The sequence below is a fragment of the Bos mutus genome, chromosome 19 (assembly GCF_027580195.1).
Source record: "Bos mutus isolate GX-2022 chromosome 19, NWIPB_WYAK_1.1, whole genome shotgun sequence".
NCBI lineage: Eukaryota > Metazoa > Chordata > Mammalia > Artiodactyla > Bovidae > Bos > Bos mutus.
In genome coordinates this window covers 38359378-38374449 of record NC_091635.1, presented here as the reverse complement: position 1 = coordinate 38374449, position 15072 = coordinate 38359378, and the positions used below count along the sequence as shown (strand labels likewise).

The 15072-nt window shown below is 51.1% G+C and overlaps 1 protein-coding gene across 4 annotated transcripts in view; it reads left to right on the top strand.

Annotated features, from left to right (window-relative positions):
• Positions 1–15072, top strand: part of RAP1GAP2 (RAP1 GTPase activating protein 2) — a 216497-nt gene that overhangs the window by 96572 nt on the left and 104853 nt on the right. For all 4 annotated transcript variants that reach the window (XM_070390219.1, XM_070390218.1, XM_070390220.1 and 1 more), the window contains one exon: positions 14183–14267. In XM_070390219.1, the coding sequence (XP_070246320.1) occupies positions 14183–14267 (85 nt within the window). The remainder of the gene's footprint in view (positions 1–14182; positions 14268–15072) is intronic.

Genomic DNA, 15072 nt, shown 5'->3' with positions numbered 1-15072 from the left:
TCGCCACAGCTAGAGAAAACCTGTGCACAGCAATGAAGACCCAGTGCAGCCAAAAATAATAAATAAATAAAAATTTTTTAATTGTTTAAAAAATAAAGAGGCAGAGTCTTGGAATGATGGATTAGCTGGGAGGCTGGTATGCTCTGTGATCGGGTGACTTCCAGTGCTGACAGACAGTTGGGTAGTTTAACGCACCCCTGTGCTGGGAACTCTGGAGGTGGTTGGGTTGGTGGGGATGCCTCTTCTTTCCCACGTCTTACCAGGAATTCAGTAGAGACCTGTGGTCCCTTAGTAAGCAATGTATCCGTCCACTATCACCATTTTTTGTTGTTGTTGTTTGATTCAATAGTCCATGTTTACTTATTATAATTGTGTAAATATTATTTATTGTTGAGCCAAAGAGGGTGCTATAAATGTGTGTCCCTTCTTGTATAACCTTGTATTTTTCCTAGGGTTAATGATTAACTCATCTTTCCCCCATTTGTGTAATTTTCTATGTACCTTTTTCCATTTTCTATTTTTATTTTTTCTACATAATTCCTTTAATAGCATTTTTCCCCCACCAAAAGCTTATACCCATTGGACATCCTGGCAGTTCTATCTAACAGGAAATGGTTCAAGGTGGTAATTTTGGGGGGCTTTTTCATATTTCAGAATATCTTTGTTCTACTCTCAAAGTTGCTTGATAGTTTGCCTGGGTATAAAATAGTAGGTTGAAAATAATATTCCTCCAGAGTTTTGAAGGTATTGTATCATTGTTTATACCAGATTCTGAACTTCTGTTGAAAAGTCTGATGATGTACTGATTTACATTCCTTTGTATGTGGTGTGTTTTTACATTTTCTTTCTGGAGTTGTTGAGGATTTTTCATTTACCCAGGCCTTCTGAAATGTCCTGACAATATTTGGGGTGGATCCTTTGTCATTTGCTGTGCTGGCCGTTTAGTGGACCCAGAGATTCAAGTCCTTCCTTCAGTTCTGGGAAGTGTGCATGTACTGATTCTCTGATAAATTTCTCCTTTTAAGATGAAACAATAACCATTTAAAAATTTATTTATCTTATTGTTTTTAGATTTTTAATTTTGTGTTGGAGTATGGCCGATTAACAATGTTGTGATAGTTTCAGGTGGACAAAAAAGGGACTCAGCCATACATCTACACATATCCGTTCTCCCCCAGGCTGCCACATAGCCTTGAGCAGAGTTATCCATTTTAAATATAGCAGTGCGTACCTGTCCATCCCAAACTCCCTAACTATCCCTTTCCCCCACCCTTCCCCCCAGCAACCATATGTTTGTTCTCTAAGCAACAACCATTTTATTGTGCTCCAATTCTATGGGTTAGGGTTTCAGGTAGGGCACATTGGTGATGGATGGCTTATCTCTGCTCCACAGAGTTTGATACCTCATGTGTGGGTGGCTCAGATAGATGGAGGTGATTGGGATGCTCAGCTGGGGCCATATGTCTTGAACCTTGGTTCTGGTTTGATTCCTTGGTACTTTTCATGGCATCTGCTGGGGCTGAAATGTCCAAGATGGTTTCTTCACTTGTATGGACTGAGATGTCTGGGACATCTGAGCGTGGGCTGGGTGTCTCTCCATGCAACCTCTCCATCTGTTAACCATAGCTGGGCAATCTCAGGAGAGTCAGGCTTCTTACATGCTGCCTTGCTTTCCCTAGAGCAAATGTTCCTGGAGATTGCGATGGAACCTTCAAGGGTTCCTATGACTCAGCCTTGGAAGTTAAGTAATATTACTTCTTTCTCAGTCCTTCGGTCCAAACTGAGTCACAGGGCCAGCCCAGATTTGAGGCGGCAGCGGGGAGGGTCCAAGTGCATTAATACCAAGAGATACACTCATCAGGAGGCCACCTTTGGAGACTAGCTGCCACAACTCCGCTCTTCTATTTTCCTCTTCCTTTTGGGAAGGTATCGGATCCTCTGATGTTTTTACACTTTCTCTTTTACTTTCTATATTTTTATCTTTTTGTCCTACTTTTTGGAAGGCTTCCTCAACTTAGCCTTCCAATCATATTTCTCTTTTCTAAGATTTCTTTCTTTCCTGATCATTCCATCTTTATAGCATTCTTTCCTTGTGTTGTGCACATGAACTCTCGTCTGATGGCTGAGACTACTGCTTTACAGCGTATTTGGAAGTTTCCATTGGTTCCTTGCCTTGTTTTTTTCAGGTTCCACTTGTTTATTTGGATGTCTCTTGCTTGTGTTGGGGGACTTCCTCAAAAGTCTAGCCATCCTGATCTGTACCTCGGTCGTCAAAGTGAGGTACTGAAAGTGGGTTAGAAGCCCTGTGTATTTGGGCTGGCATGCCACCTGGGGGCTTCCATGCAGGGTGATAACTGGGTAGCAAGCTGCCCTTTCCACTGGGGGAACTCAGATGTTGTCTTTTCTCAGGGATGGTTCAGTTTCTCATGGTGGTGGCAGCTGATGAGGTCATGTGGTTGGTGAGGAAGTGAAAGGTTGGGGTCCAAAGACTTTGTGTTTCAAGTTTCAGACATTAGCCCAGGTCATCCATCCCCCATCCTTCTTCCAGGAACTTGTAATCTCTTCTGGGCTGGATTTTCCTCTTCTGTTGCATTTGCTTTTGTCATTTCACATTTTTTAAGGGGAAGCTAAATAAATGCATGTGGTCAGTCTGATATGTTCATCATAAAGTCTCAGCAGGCTTAAGAGTATATCTGTCTCAGGAAGGAGAAATATCATGTGATAACCCATATATGTGGAATCTAAAAAGAAATGATACAAATGAATTTATTAAACAGGAAGAGATTCAACAGACTTAGAGAATGAACTTATGGTTACCAGGGGAAAGGATGAGGGCGAAGGGATAGTTACTGAGTTTGGGATGGACGTGTACACTGTGCTATATTTAAAATGGATAACCAACAAGGACCTCTTGTATAATGCATGGAACTCTACTTAATGTTATGTGGCAGCCTGGATGGGAAGGGAGTTCAGGGGAGAATGGATACATGTATATGTGTGGTGAGTCCCTTTGCTCTTCACCTGAAACGATCACAGCATTGTTGATCAGCTATACCCAATACAAAATAAAGAGTTAAAAAAGAGTATATCTGCCTCCATCTCTACATCTATATCCATATTTCTGTCCATCTGTCCTAAAAGAAGTGAGAGAGAACTGCTTAAAAATTATTTTTTACTGTGATACTGTCCTGTGTCCAAACTGAGTCATGAAATAAGCACCCATGAACTTGCTTATCTGGGTCAAGAAATACTCACTGCTTGGGAAATGCTGATATTCTGTGCCTTTGTGACTCCATGGCTTTATGATTTTGATTCTGAAGCTGTCTGGGGCCATGACCTTGTGAGCTGGCTGCCTTTGCTGTGACCATGATGTAGCTCCCTCAGTTGAGACCAGGCAGCGCCAAGCAGAACCGCTGACCACGTGAGGGCAGCTGCTCACTCAGCAGTTTTCAAGTGATGCAGTGTGTGAGGGGCGGGATGACACGGCAGGTAGATTATCTCCTCCGTGCTTTGGAAATAGAGCCTCTTGGATGACGGGGTGACTTGCCCACCATTGCCTCCTTGGCACTTGCCCTTCCCTTGGCTTTCAAACTCCATCTGGGCATGGTCCTCCCTCTCACCTCTCCTTTGCTGTCCTGCTGAGGGCTTCTGTTCTTTTTGCCTTTTCAGCCCTGCTTGTCCTCCCTGGGGGCCTCCTCTCCTCCTGTGGCCTCTGCCTCTGTTCTCCTTACACCTGTCTCTCTGTTTAGGCTGCACTTCTTTTCTGATCTAACCTGGGGCTCCCAGGGGCTCCTGAGCTACAGAATGGATGCTTTATCTTCCGCCTCTGCAAACCCAGCTCTCCTCCTCCATCTGTGTCGTGAAGCATCACTCATTCAGTTCTCTGCTACCCAAGTCTTTGCACATTTTCGGCTGTCTCTTCCTTCTTTTCTCAGTCACCAGGTGCTCTTCACTTTGCTTCTGAAATCCTGATGTATACGACCCTTTCATTTCTTTTTTGTGACTGTAAGCAGAGTGGAGCCCCTCCCACTCTGGTCCTCCCTGCGCCCCTCCCCTTCCGGTCACTGCGTCCTCCTCTGCTCCCTGGAGCCCTCCAGCAAAGCCCTGCAGGGCAGCCGCCTGCCTTCCACCTCCACGCTCCCCTCTACCCATGAGGCAGAGTTCAGATTGCTCAGTGCCTGTTTCCCAAACCACCTTCACTGCTTCTGCATGTCAGTGTGACACCTGTATCTGTTACTCACTAGTTGCCTTGACTGGCTTAGTTTTAAAATCTTGAATGAACTCGTTTTAGAAGGCAACGTTATGTCACTACCATAAAAGGAAGATTAGGGTGGCCTGCCACAAGTAGAAGGTCAGTGTAAAAGGTCAATAAGGGACAGTTGCAATAAAGAGTGCCCCAGATCACCTTGGGTGCCCGCAGGGAGGCGTGCCCCCAACTCTGAGCAAGTGTACTGAGAATGTTCTTCATGAGTGGGCTGCCGCTTTTGCAGGCAGTCTGGTTGGCACAGTGGTATACATCGTGGACTGTGGATCCAGACTGCGTGGGTCTAAGCTTTGCTGCTTCCCTGCTCTGGGACCCTGGGCGAGTAATTTAACCTCTCAGAGTCTCAGTTTCTCCATCTGTGAAGTGGGGTTAATGATATTTGCTGCAGAGGGTTTTGTTAGTATGAAGTGAGAAAGGATATGTGGGTCATTTTCAACAGTACCCCGTAGATGATAAGCCCCAAGGACTGCTTGCTGGTTTTCACTCTTCCTTTATGGGGGCCTTATGCACTTATGCTAAGCGCCAGCGGTGTGTTTCTTCTGAGGCTCCATAGTCTCTTGGCTTCCCCTCCTCTGTGCCTCTGTTCAGGGCCTTTCTCCTTTCTCTTTCTTTCCCAGGCAGATGCTGGCTCTTCCCTCCAGGTCTGGCTCGGCTGTCACCTCCTCCGTTACCTTAGCTGATCTCCCAAGGAGACCTGGCCCCCTCTTCCCAGTGTCCCCACAGCACTTTGTTCTATGTCTGTTTTAACCTGTAACCTACAGCGCACATTTGGCAGAAGGGTCTTTCACGTGGGTGCGCTGGGCCTTCAGGATGGCTTCTGCATTTTCACTTCTCCCGCCTGGATTGTCTTCTCAGATGCTTGTAAATAATCCTGACCTCACCACCCGCACTGACACACAACCCACCTTTGGTTCACAGGAGCTCAAGCTTAAAGGCCATGGAAGGTGCTGGCCCGTGTTCTCCTTTCAGATTATAGATCTTGGGCTGGGCAGAGCTGGCTTTCCCTTTGTGACCGGGAGGAGCCATGGAAATGGAGTCGGAGATCTTGGGGTGGAGGCCCAACTCTCCAATTTTCTGGCTCCGTGAGCCTCAGGCCCACACAGAACCCCTCTGAGTCTCTGCTTACTCATGCGTGAACCCGCCGGCACCAGTCGGGTCTAAAGCTTGTCTGTTCAGTAAAGGCATGTTTTCCCAGGAGTGTGGAGGTTTGCCCGTGTGGGCGGGTTGGTCCATCAGCGCTGAGCTGTCATGCCGGGGTGGAGGGAGGCTGCGTCACCCACCCCCGCCGGCCGGGAGCCATGGCCGATCCTCATGGCTGGTTTGCCCTGTCGTGTGTTCGTCTTGGCGCCTGCCCTTTCTCCTACCACTGGCTCAATGCAGGGATTCACAGGCCTCCTGGAAAGAGCAGTGCCATCCTCTCCCTACATGCCCAGAGAGAAGCCAGCATGTTCCCTGCAGCTGCACGCAGGGAGCTTTGCCCAGGCTTCCCCTGGTCCCACGTGGCGGGCCTGTGGTTGAGTCACACCGGGCACACCTCCTGCACACCCGCACACCAGCATCTCCGGGGCCCCTGCTCAGCCCCTCACCTCGCACAGGGCCCTGGCACTCGTCCTTTACAAATGTTTGTCCAGGAACCAACAATGTTTGGTTCCTCGGGTTCTTCCTGAGATGTGACCTGCTCACCTCCCACACTCGTGCTAAGGGGACTGGGGAGCCGTGCCTCTTCCCAGAAGAAGAGAGAGGCTGGCCATGGGACTTGGGCATCTCCTTCTGCCTCTTTGGGCCTCAGAGTCCTTGTCACCATGATTAAGTGGTAGGGTAGCTTCTCTTAGTTTCTCCCTGGGTTGCTGGTCTCTGCATGGACCCTGGGGTTGGATGGGCACCGTGGGATGAAGTGAGTGTTGTACTCCCTGGGGGAGTTTTACATCTTCAAAAGTCCAGAGGTGTGCTTGACTCTCCTGGCTCTTCTCAGAGTATGCCCAGGGATGGGATGTGTCACTAAAGCCAGCCTGCCAGGTGCTGACAGGTGAGCAACACCTGCTCTTTCCCAAGGGGCTCTCAGAGGGGGATGGGGACTCAGCCTCTCCACCAGTTGGAGCCTCTCATTCCTGAATCCTGTACCTGCTTCCCTCCCTCTGCCCCCGGCCTGTTCTGCTGGGCTGGCGTCCTTGTCCCCTTCTACATCAGCCTCAGCACAGCGCAAACAGTAACATCCTCACCTCCAGCCTGTGCCCCAGGGCCTTGGAATCAAGCCTTGTGCTTGACCTGGAGGTGCACACACCGTGGCTGGACGCGCCTCCAGGTTCCCCCAGGTTTGAAGCAGGCCCGCCTGCCCCCTCTCTGCCCTCTAATTGACTCTCTGCCTTGGTGCTCCGCCCACCCAAGGCCATTCCTCTGACTCAACTGAGGGCAGCTTTGGCAACGACATTGGTGGCCAGGAATTATGTTTTTGCCATGGACCACGTGCTGAGCTAAGTGCTTTCCAGGCCTTATTCAAACCATCCAAGGGGGCAAATATTATACCATTTTACAGATGAGGAAGCTGAGGTGGGGTCAGGCGAAGTAACCTGGTCAAACCCACACAGCATGCCAGGGGTGGTGCTGGAATGCAGATCCAGGTCTATTGGGCTAGAATGCCCCCCATGTAGGTTCACTGTGCACACGGCCTCCCTGCCTCCCTTGAGGTTGGAGCCTGACCCTCTACTCCAGTATCTGCCAGGCTATCCTGCCATGATGGACAGAAGTTCTCAGACATGTTTCCCAACCACGGGGACTCCCCAGCACTGCTGGTCACTGGAATGAGGGCTACATGATTGTGCCACTGACCTTGGGTCTCTGCAGACAGCAAAGTGGATTCCTCTGGGCAGGGACCCCCAGCCCACACCTAGCCTGGTCTCTGTTCGTCTCCCCACTCGGCCTGGCTTGTCCAGTGACCACGCGGTTTTCTGCCAGTACGAAAGACTAAGACTCTAGTCATACTGAGGAGTTGAGTGCAATTTTCCGAGTCCTGTGGAGCGAACAGGAGTTGGAGTTAGCCTGCTTGTTCTGTAGAGAGGAAAATAGATACCAAGACTGAGGTTTCCAGTTTGTCAGGGTTAGAGCTGGTGGGAGCCAGTCCTGGCTTCTAATTCCCTTTTCTTTCCATTGTGTCTTCTTCTTACGATGATTTCTCTGGAAGTTTTTGAAAAAGTTTGTGTTATGTTATTTCCTATTGTTTATGGTCTAGTTGGTTATGCAAGATGTGGGAGTGTGAAAAGTTGGAACTCTAAAACTCTCTCCTAAGGTGTTAAGCACTGTGTTGCAAGAATCAGTACTGAAGGATGCTGGGAATGGGGAGAGAAGCATTGCTTTCAGTAGGTGGGACTGGTCAGGAAACCATACTCAGCGTCTTTAGCATGGCCAGAAAGCTAGAATCTGCATACCGTCTGGGGCCCCGGGGCCATCAAAAGGCAGCCAGAGAAGAAAATTAAGCAGGAGAAGTGACCGAAATGGAGCCCATTCAGCCTCTTCACTCTTATTTCTTTCTAAAAAAATTGAAATATAATTTATATTCCATGAAATTCATCCTTTTAAAGTGTGCGATTCAGTGATTTTTAGTATTTTCACAAAGCTCTGCAACCATCCCCACTGCATAGTTCCTGGACATTTTTATCACCTCAAAGAAGAAACCCTGTACCCATGAGCAGAGCCTCCCCATCCCTTCTCCTTTTGCCCCGACCCTTGCAACTACTCATCTGCTTTCTGTCTCTGGATTTGCCTATTTTAGACATTTCCTATAAATGGAATTGTGCAACGGGTGGCTTTTTGTTTCTGGTTCCTGTTAGTTAGCGTGCCTTTGAGGTCCGTCCATGTCATAGTATGGATCAGTGCTTCACTCCTTTTTATGGCTGAGTAATATTCCACAGTGCGGAAGGACCGTGTTTTGGTTGTTCATTCTTCCGCTAATGGTGCTTGAGTTATTTTCATCTATTTTGTGATAAAGTGTATCATTGCCTTTGGTTTGATTTTCCTGGGAAGCTCCGCATAGCAGCCAGCTGTCTGCATCTCTCTAGGTTGGCTATTTGGAAAGCAAGAGAAACCAGGATGGAACCTGGGAGGGGGGCTGTGGAGCTGGAGTAGTGGTTGATGCCGACAAGGAAGTATGTTGGTTTGGGAGAAGCCCTGTGCCAGGGGGAGGGCTTAAACCTGGCCTCAGAGCTACCTGCCGCTACAGGGTTTTTTTTTTCCCTGTTGTTGATTATTAACCGATGGTTATGACCCTGGTGGTAGATCCCCGGGGCTAGAACTGGTGCTTATTTGAGATGCCAGAGATGTTTTCAAAGATGTGTAAATAGCCCTGGACCCTTGCTTCTGTCTTTTCACTTAGTAACCTGATCACCATTGTATGAATTATAGTAATAATGGTCTCCATTTGTATAGGACTCCCTATTTTATTTCGCAGCCATTATGGCAACCCACTCCAGTATTCTTGCCTGGAGAATCCCATGGACAAAGGAGCCTGGTGGGCTACAGTCCACAGGGTCGCATGGTCAGACACGACTGAAGCGACTTAGCATGCACACGCATGTGTGTTTAATGCGTCAGAACATTCTCACCTCATCTTTGCAGAGGAAGGAAGTGGGGCACAGAGAGATGAGGTAACTTCACCAAGGTCACACAGTGGGGTAGCAGGTAGAGACAAACTTGAGCCTGGGAATCTCTTGATTTTTAGTGTAGGTCGCTTTTCATAGAAATGTGGGAGAGGCGAACTGCAGTGGCTACAGATGGTCAGGGGCAGGGCCACTGGAGGCCAGAGGCGAGGACCTGGGGGCCCTTGGCCTGGGGGGCTCTGCCCAGTTCCCCGTGACCAGCCCTATCTGGGTGAATCATCCCTGTGGTTTCTCCTCTTCCTCTCCTGGCTCTTTGAGCATTTCCTCCTGAGACTTACATTTGAGTGAAGCCAGCTAGGGCCTCCCTGGTGGCTCAGTCAGTAAAGAATCCCCTTGCCATGTGGGAGACCTGGGTTGGGAAGATCCCCTGGAGGAGGGCATGGCAACCCACTCCAATATTCTTGCCTGGAGAATCCCCATGGACAGAGGAACCTGGTGGGCTACCGTCCATGGGATTGCAAAGAGTTGGACACGACTAAGTGACAAAGCACAGCACAAAGCCAGCTAGGACCCCCCCCTTCCCTGGGTCTCCCTGAGCCTTCCCAGCTGGGAAAAGAATCCCAAAGTAGAGGACCAGGCAGCTCTGGGCAGGGGGATGCTAAGTGGGCAACATCTCCAGGACCCCTAGAGGTTCTCCTGACCCGCCCGTTCACACCTGCTCTCACCACCCTTCTCTTTTAGCTGCGCATGAAATGTCCCTCCTTCCCTCCTCTGCCTCCATCACCAACCCCGCCTCTTGTGGGTCCCTTTGTGGGTCTGGGACCCTACCACCTTAGGGCTGCCTGTGAGCTGGCTTGGCTGGAGAGGCAGTTTTCAACCTCACTGCCATGACACGTGTCAAGATCACTGTGGGTTACAAGAAAGTCATTACAAAGAATAGTGAGGATACCACTTCTGCTAATAGTTTACCTTTGGCTTATTGTACATTAGAACAAATTCAAGGTTATCGCTTGATATAATCATGTCACTTTCACCACCTGGTCTGTGTGATATGTTTGCCTGAGAAAGGGCTGGAATTGCACTGAGCACCGTGTTCTTACTCTGCCTTATCTTAGCACCAGCTGGTGGTGAGGCTGGGCCTGGCTGTCCTTGGAAGGGTGGCTCACACACAGATGCCATTGGTGGTGAAGGCTGGGGCAGGACCAGGTTGAGCCCAGCTGACCATAGCAAGGGGACTGAGGCTGAAGCAGGGATTTCACGCTCTTTGTTTTTGGTCCTCCGGTTACAAAGCCAAGGCTAGGACGTGGAGCTTGGGCAGTGTATTTGTTTCTGGGGGCTGCTCTAACCGAGTACTACAGGCCAGGCAGTTTAAAACAACAGATATTCATTTCAGTTCCAGAGATTAGAAATCCGAAATCAAGGTGTCAGTGGGGCCATGCGCCTCCTGAAGCCTCCGGGGAAGAATCCTTCCTTGGCTCTTCTAGCTTCTCATGGTGGTCTGCAGTCCTTGGCAACTCTTGGAGTTCCAGCTGCTTCACTTCAGCCTCTGTCCCTGTTGTCACATGGCATCTCCCCGTATGTCTGTGTCTTCTTGTGGCCACCTTCTCCTCTTCTAAGTATACTGGTCATATTGAATTAAGGAGTCAGGCTAATGACCTCAGCTTAACTTCACTACATCTGCAAAGACCCTGCTGCCGCTGCTGCTAAGTTGCTTCAGTCATGTCTGACCCTGTGCGACCCCATAGATGGCAGCCCACCAGGCTCCCCCGTCCCTGGGATTCTCCAGGCAAGAACACTGGAATGGGTTGCCATTTCCTTCTCCAGTGCATGAAAGCGAAAAGTGAAAGTGAAGTCGCTTGGTCGTGACTCTTAGCGACCCCATGGACCGCAGCCCACCAGGCTCCTCTGTCCATGGGATTTTTGAAGCAAGAGTACTGGAGTGGGCAAAGACCCTATTTCGAAACAAAGTCACGTTCACTTGTGGGTTAAGACTTGAAAATATCTTTGAGTTCACAGTTCAGCCCCTCACTAGCACTTGTTATTTGTCCCTGTTTTTGGAGGATAGTTGCTTTGCAGTGTTGTGTTGGTTTCTGCCTTACAACAGTGTGAATCAGCCGTAAGTGTACACATGTCCCCTCCCTCTGGAACCTCCCTCCCATGCCCACCGCATCTCGCCCCTCTAGGTCTTCACAGAGCACTGAATCGAGGTCCCCGTGTTATCCATCAGCTTCCCACTAGCTATCTGTTTTATGTATGGTAATGGATTGGGGGCAGGAGGAGAGGGGGACGACAGAGGATGAGATGGCTGGATGGCATCACTGACTCAGTGGACGTGGGTTTGGGTGAACTCCAGGAGTTGGTGATGGACAGGGAAGCCTGGCGTGCTGCGATTCATGGGGTCGCAGAGTCAGACACGACTGAGCGACTGAATGGAACTGAGTGTATATGTGTCAGTGCTGCGCTCTCAGTTCGTCTCACCCTCTCCTTCCCACACTGTGTCCACAAGTCTGCTCTCTATGTCTGTGTCTCTATTCCTGTCCTGTAAATAGACTCATTGGTACCATTTTTCTAGATTCCACATATTTGCGTTAATATATATTTGTTTTTCTCTTTCTGACTTACTTCACTATGTAACAGGCAGTTAGCTCTTAAATACATACTTTGGCTCCTAGAGGGAGAGCTGGAGTGGAGAGTAGGGTTGGTGCAATGTGGCCCGTCCCCTCCCATAAGAGCCACTCCAAGCCATCTAGGTACCAAGGCGGGTAGATTCTAATTTGTAGCCATCGGCGCCGATGTGCTCTGGGTTCTGATCTTTTTGAGGGCAGTGGTCATGCCTTCTGCCCAGCCAGGTGTTCCTTCTGGAGTCTGGAATGGCGCCCTGGAGCTCACAAGAGGCTGATAGCCACGGATGCTCCTTCCTGCTCCAGCAGCTTCCAGCTCTAGGCATCATTTGGGAAATCACACTGGCAGATGCCCTGTGCTCCCCACCTAATAGTCCTCACCACTCCCTGGAGACTTGTCCAGGGAGAACAGGCTGGCTCAGGGGAGAGGAAGGCTTCCCTGGCGGCTCAGGTGGTAAAGAATCCACCTGCAATGCAGGAGACCCGGGTTCAATCTCTGGGTTGGGAAGATCCCCTGGAGAAGGAAATGACAACCCACTCCAGTATCCTTGCCTGGAGAATTCCATGGACGGAGAAGCCTGGCGGGTTATAGTCTGAGGGGTCATGAAGAGTTGGACGTGACTGAGCACCTAACACATGGGAAAGGGACTCAGCCCACCAGGGTTGGGTATGGAGCCCTTTGCCTGGAGTTCAGAGACCCAGGTGATAATCTTATCTGCTCTGGTTCCCAACGTACGGAGAGAACTGCATAGTGTGACTGTGTATAAAGGGTCCCCTGACCACTGATATTAAAAACCTGCTTGCATGGCTCTGCTCTAGGGTTTGTTTCTGGAGAACCAGGGTGGCAGTTGGTCAAGTGTGCCCACAAACCATCTCCAGCAGAGTGAGCCAGGGGTCCTCAGCTGACCTCACACAATCCTGTAGACTCGGACTGGCAGCTTGACTCCCCTCCCTTCCTTGCATGGTTCTCCTTTCCAGGCTGCCTGTCCCACCAAGGAGCTGCCCTGTCCATCTCCATCTCAGGGGATCTGAGGGTGATGCTCGTCTTCCCTGAGCATCCTTCCTCTTCTTTCCTTTCCCTCTTGGGGCTCAGGCCCATTGAGGGGGAGCAGGGGCTGCTTGGAGAGGGTAGAGTGGCTGGAGGAAGCGAGCTTGTTCCCAACCCAGCTCTGTTGGATCCACAGGCAGGCGAGGGCCAGAGCAGGAGGGCACTGTCCACAATGGTAACACCTAAGGCCTTAAAAGGAAGGGGAGGCTGGTGGCTCTGAGCAGCAGAAGGAGCTGCGTCCGTTCCATTGTGTGTGAGCGTGTGCGTGCACAGACACGGGTGTTGAATGTTGGCCCTTTGGTTCTTGCCCTAGTTACAGTCTGGATCAGGAGGGAGGGGACCCCGCTCTCCAATTATCAGCGTGAGCCCCAGGTCCAGGAAGAAAGGAGGAAGGAAGGCAGATGGAGGAGCAGAAAGGGAGATTGGCAGGGATGAGGTTAACAGGGTCACAAGGATCCTCTGCGAAGCCAGCTGTTCACTCAGCCTGCTTACCTGGCATCCTGGAGGACGGGCTTCGGGGATGGGTGGGGGATGTGCCAGGGGACCTGGGCTTGCCTGGCTGAGAGGGCCGGCCTGGGCTGGTGTCTGAGCCCCGGGGCCAGGGTTTCCTCTGGAAAGATGGAGGGCGGGGCTCTGTAGGGAATGTGGCTGCTCTCATGAAGGGGACTCGGGGTTGGAGCTGTCACCCCTTTGGCAGGACATGGACTGGAACAAAGTTCAGAAGCGTTTTCTCCAGGTGGCGGTGGGCGTCCTTTGGTCATTTAAGTGAGACCAGGTTAGGGTCTGACTCCTGGCTGTGTCAGGGTGGGGCTCTAGAGAAGGAAACAGTTGCAGAACTGGGGGCTTTGTGGCTCAGTCCAGTCTCCTTCGGCTCTTAGTACCGTCCTAGGAGATAGCCGGGGTATGTCCTGGACAGCAGAGTCCCTTGTCCGGGGAGGCCCCCAGTTCTGCCCAGCTGGCCCTGTTGTGTAACCGTCGCTCCTAAGGCTTATCCATGGCACACACTCTCCCTGCTGATTGGACTGTCAACCAGCACTCCCTGGTCACCAGCAAGGGCCAGATGGAAAGTGGGGAGCGTGTGAGAGCAGCGGACTTGTCGCAATTGTGTTGTCATGGAGACACAACTCTGTTTAGCTGCCTCTCCATGGTCCTAGCCCACATGGACTAAAATAAGTCTTACCTGCAGCTTACACAGCAGGCAGCCCTGTCTTTTCAAAGTCAGCTGTCTGACCAGGATGTGTGTGTGTTTAGGGACAGTGGGCCCCCCAGGGAGGATGAATTGAAAATGTTTACCCCCTCTTCTTTTTTTCCTTCCCAGTCCCATGTCTCTTTAGCCTCATGGCACTCAGACCTCAGCATCACAGTCACCTGGAGAGCTTGTTAAAACAGATTCCTGGGCCCCGCCATTGGAGAGTGTGGTGTGCATCTGAGAATGTGTCTTTCTAACAAGTGACACTGATGCTGTGGGTGCAGGGGATCTCTCTGGGAGTAAGCTCTGCCTTAGATTTGAGTGCATCCCAGCCAAGAAGCACACTGACTCTATTTTCTGCACATCTCAGCCTGTGTCCTTAAGCCTAGCTGCTGATAGAGGAGAGGGAGGAGGTGCAGACAGGCCCCTGCTCACTTCTGACCTCTTACGTGTTCTGTGGTCTCCTCACAGGAAGCAAGAGCTGGCCAACAGCTCGGATGTGACCCTCCCAGACCGGCCATTGTCCCCTCCTCTCACGGCGCCTCCCACCATGAAGGTAAGAGGCTTCGGGCTGGTAAGTGGGGAGGGGACGTTGAGGGGGGCAGGGGGGAGCCCTCTTACTTTGGCCCCAGGCCCAGCTGCTTCTGTCCCCTCCGTGGGGGCCATGGAGCCTCCCCGCACCTCTGGATGCAGTGTCCACTTGAGATAACCAGTGCGGGAGGAAGGTGTGACTGTGAGATACAGGGGTGTCAGGGGGCGGTGAGGAACTAGACTGGTTGACTGCGGTGGGCAGGATGCCTGGTGATTAGGGAGGGGCCTTGTGGAGCTGTAGATTCTGGAGCAAGGGGCCCAGGCGGGGCACTTACACGGGGACACTCAGAATGTGGCCGGGTGCCTTATGGGGTCACCTTCTCAGAAGGGCTGCCTGGGGGTGGGGAAGGAGGGGTCCTGTGGGCTGGGACCCTCCTGGGACTTGGATGACTCTTGTATGCTGGTCAACCTGCCTCTGACTGGCCCTCCTAGGTAGCTCTGTCACCCCAGTCTCTATGGGAGGATTGCCCTGGCGGTTCTGGGGAACCTGTAATTCTCCTGTTAGCACTTCATTCGCAAGTTTCTTTCGTGGGAAATTGCGTCCCAGGACCCCGAGGGGCCTCATCCTCCCCACACTGAGCTCCCCCACCCTTCTGTCAGCCAGTCTTCCTGGCCAGGTGGCCACATGTGCCTGGGCTGGCCCTCAGGGGGAACTTTGGCTCATCCAGTATTGCTCTCTAGGCAGCACTGCGCCTCCCTCCTTCCCTCACCCTTTGCCAGGTGATGACCAGCTCTGAAGAAGTCACCTGCCTCCTGAGGCAGCTGAGGGG